Below are 3902 nucleotides of genomic sequence, written 5' to 3'. Positions count from 1 at the left end.
TGGAATTCATTTATTTAACAATAATTACATCGACAAAAACAGAAAAGGCATGATATGGAAATATGACAACATCGTTGAATATATTGCAGCATGCAAGGGATGGGCGTGATTACGCTTCATATGATTTGGCCATGCAATTGTATGCTCCATGACCAGTTACCATTACCATAAGTATTTACATGTAGTTAATGCATGAATATAATTTATTAAAAACACTTTTAAAACAACAGCATTTTGAGATACGCCAGTTTCGACTCCTATTGTTCTCGCAAATTCTATGACCCTCCAGCGCGATACTCACTCATGATGTGCGTACTGTCGGGCGGCGGGGGCGGCGTGGGCGGTGGTACCTGCGGGTTGCCTAATACGTCCACAAAATCGACCGTCGCGTGGAAACCACTGAATTTGTAGGGCGGGAGGAAGGTCCCGGTGCTGCTCACGCAAAGAGACAGAGGCAATGAATGAAAAAAACTTGGATTTCTATTAAAGAAACAAAAACGTACAATCCATTAATAAATGAAGGCGTGTGTCATTAGTTTTGTTTATGTAAATAGATAGATAGATAGGTAGGTAGATGTGGTTGTTGAATATCCTACCTGAAATCGACCAGGACGTTCGGGCCCTTAAATTGTATGGTTCTGGCATCGTCTCCGCAGATCGTCGTGATGAGAGGGGACGAGGTCGAGGTCACCGAATATATGGCGAGATAATCGGTGGCACATCTCCTGAGGGGGGGAAACAGAAGGTTGGGAACGTCAGATTTCATGAACAAATTTATTGGAGAACGTCAGATTTCATGAAGAGATTTGTTGGAGAACGTCAGATTTCATGAAGAAATTTATTGGAGAACGTCAGATTTCACGAAGAAATTTATTGGAGAACGTCAGGTTTCATGAAGAGATTTGTTGGAGAACGTCAGATTTCATGAAGAAATTTATTGGAAAGAACGTAAGAAGTTTCACGAAGAAATTTTTATTGGAGAACGTCAGATTTCAGGGGGGGGGGCGTATAAATTTATTGGCGAAACGTCAAGATTTCCATGAGAAGATTTGGTTGGAGAACATGAGATTTCATGAAGGAATTTACTGGAGAACGTAAAATTTCACGAAGAAATTTATTGGAGAACGTCATATTTCGCTAAGAAGTTTATTGAACGTCAGATTCCCTGTGGAAATTTATTGGAGAACATTCCCTTAAAGTCTGACATTTCCATTAATCCTTCGCCCCACTTTTATTCTTGCCACTAAAGTATTGGACTTTTGACCTCTGATTCCTTCTCCAACAACCTCCACAACTGCAACACCCCCACCCCCACACAGACACACAAATAACAGCCCATGTTCAACTTGAAAACATTTTCATGCAATGCTTAAATCTGTTCTTTCAAAATACCATTTTCCCTGACACAAAAATCTCCTTTACTCACTCTTGAGGAAGGTCCATGGCTAGGAATTTGATGGTACCCGTCGTTGCTGGACTAGACATCATTATGAGATACCTGCACCTTGAATTAGGAGGGTACAGGCCCGGATACCCTGGGGAGGGAAATGGCAGTGGCCGGGTGCCCTGCAGTGCACGTCTTGGTATAACCAGTCCCAATCTGTCAAGAAGTCAGAAAATGACAGGAGAGAGGTTTTAGTCATTTTCTGTGGATGGTTAATTAAATAACATACAACTTTTGAGAAATTAGAAATCATTGGAATATAAGATACCGTTACGAAACAATTACTTTTAAAGTTTCATCCAGCCCCCACCACCTACGAAAATACACACATACACACCCCCAAAACCTAGGAAAATACACATACACACCCATTTTCGTCAATCGGCCCCCTTACCAACTCACCTGTGTATTCTACCCGAGTGCCACTCCTTTGCAGGTCTCCCGTGACTTCATTAGACTTGTGAGGAAAATTATAGTAAGCTATGAATCTTGGACTTCCTCTTTGCTCGCTCACTCTGTTGCATGATGCAAAGAGAAAAAGGATTAATCGTTGTAAATGGAAATTGAAAAGATGAGGCAAAGATATTCATAAGGATGCATGGTAGGTTAGATTTCTTCCTGGTGAGATATCTTCGAAGTTATTAAAAATCTTGCTTACAGTCAATGTTGATTTGGGAATTTCAACTCCATTTACGAAGGCATCATTTTTGTATAATCCCAGTCCATCATTTACAAGTAAGCATTAAGTTTATCTTAATATGTTAAGCTATCAAGCAAAGCGCAATCGGTCTCCTGTGAGTTCTATAGTAGATTCACATCAACCGTGTATTTGATGTCTAGGCCAGTCCCTGTCGACGCTCCTGATTGGCTGTTGATAAGCCAGTCGCAGGGCTGGAAACTCTCAGTTTCCCTCGAGAGTTCACACAGGCAGGATGAGTTCCACCTCTCCTGAAAGACGTATACCTCAGGAGAGGTGGAACATAGATCCTACCAATGTGAACTCTCGAGAGACACAGTTTCCAGCCATGTGACTGGCTTATCAACAGCCAATCAGGAGCGTCGTAAGGGACTGGCTAGACATCAAATGAGCGGTTGATATGAATCTACTATAGTATATATGGACGCGACGTTATGTTACACCTATTTTGATTCTTCATTTGGTTAAATCTATTATCTTAGCAACTGGTAATCCTCACTTGTATATAATCGTTGCCATGCCAGAATCGCTATACAGAACCGCGGGAGTGCGGAGCCTCTGGTCCTCTCCACACATCCGCATGGCGTTCACGCCCCTGCTGCCACCTCCACCGCCGCCCATCCCACCTCATATACCCCCACCCATCCCTCCTGCCATTCCGCCCTCCAGCCCTCTCGCCACTTCGACGTTCAGATTCCTTCCGTCTGAGACCTCGACGAAGCCGCCCCGACACCTGGGGATTAAAAGATAAAAAATAAAGTGGTTAGGTATTTGCTCAGCTGAGTAGATCTGCAGGAAGCACAATAAATGAATTAACCACACGCCCCCATATCGTCAGTTGAGTGAAGAATCCTTAATTATCCGATATCAATGAAGGGCTAATTCTGATTCTTCCAGGTCCCCCAATAGTTAGATCCCCCATTGGGCCAACTTATCTCTTCGTCTGTGGAACTTTCAAAGAAATATCCAACAAGGGAAGTGGTTGAAATGACCTGAAACTGAGGAAACGTGACGTGGATACAAGATCATGAAAAAGCCAATTTCTTTTTTTTTTAATGATGATGCGAAAATAACATCCAGAAATTTAATAGAATGGGAATTGTACTAATGTTTTCAGAATACATTAAGTCTAATATGATGATTATTATTTTTTTTTTTTTGGAAAGTGCCATTTTATTTATTTATTTATTTTTAAATAATGATGTGAAAATAAGACCCAGGAATACCAAAGAATGGGAATTGTACTGATTTTTCAGAATACATTAATTCTAATGATTCTTTTATTATTGTTTTAGAAAGTGCCATTTTATTATTTTTTAAATAATGAAAGTTATGGTAAGACAAGGTATCAAAAAGCGTTGTTAAAGATAAACTCAACGCAGGTCACTAATCGACGCCCATCAGTATAAAAAAAAGAAAGATAAACAAATAGCATCCCTGATGGGTTACCAGTGATATCCTAATCCACATTTCATGGCTATCCAATACACCAGAGCCAAGCAGAGTCTGACAGCGTTGCATGACGCAATGATATATGGAGCGGACATGCGTAAAAAAAAGTTACGCTCAAGAGATTACGCGTATTACGCTCGCTCATGACGTCATGCATATACGTGCTTTAATACGAGTGATACGAGGCTGGTCGTGGAATAACAGTAGGATGCGTATCATACCATAAAAAAACACGGAACAGGGAAGATTTTACAGCTTTGTATTTCGGAAACTACCTTTTCCCCTCAACGGACAGGTAATCCATTAAGA

General features: G+C 41.0%; 1 protein-coding gene across 1 annotated transcript; it reads right to left on the bottom strand.

Annotated features, from left to right (window-relative positions):
* Positions 1-275: 275 nt before the first annotated feature.
* Positions 276-2762, bottom strand: LOC135224265 (uncharacterized). Its single transcript, XM_064263111.1, has 4 exons — positions 2641-2762; positions 1427-1600; positions 597-725; positions 276-432 (listed from the first exon to the last, which is right to left on the bottom strand). Exons 1-4 carry the CDS (start codon positions 2760-2762, stop codon positions 276-278), a joined length of 582 nt encoding a protein of 193 aa, XP_064119181.1.
* Between the last annotated feature and the right edge of the window lie 1140 nt (positions 2763-3902).

The sequence above is a fragment of the Macrobrachium nipponense genome, chromosome 10 (assembly GCF_015104395.2).
Source record: "Macrobrachium nipponense isolate FS-2020 chromosome 10, ASM1510439v2, whole genome shotgun sequence".
NCBI lineage: Eukaryota > Metazoa > Arthropoda > Malacostraca > Decapoda > Palaemonidae > Macrobrachium > Macrobrachium nipponense.
The sequence above is the reverse complement of the archived record's forward strand: the minus strand, read 5'-3'. Positions and strand labels throughout refer to the sequence as shown.

Excerpts from the sequence above, each read along its gene's own strand:
- LOC135224265 (XM_064263111.1), bottom strand. The coding sequence starts at position 2,762 with ATGGGCGGCGGTGGAGGTGGCAGCAGGGGCGTGAACGCCATGCGGATG. Across the intron at positions 1,601-2,640 it reads ATGGCAACGATTATATACAA|ATTGGGACTGGTTATACCAA; the intron begins GTGAGGATTACC and ends ACTTCTTGACAG. Across the intron at positions 433-596 it reads AACGTCCTGGTCGATTTCAG|CACCGGGACCTTCCTCCCGC; the intron begins GTAGGATATTCA and ends TTGCGTGAGCAG.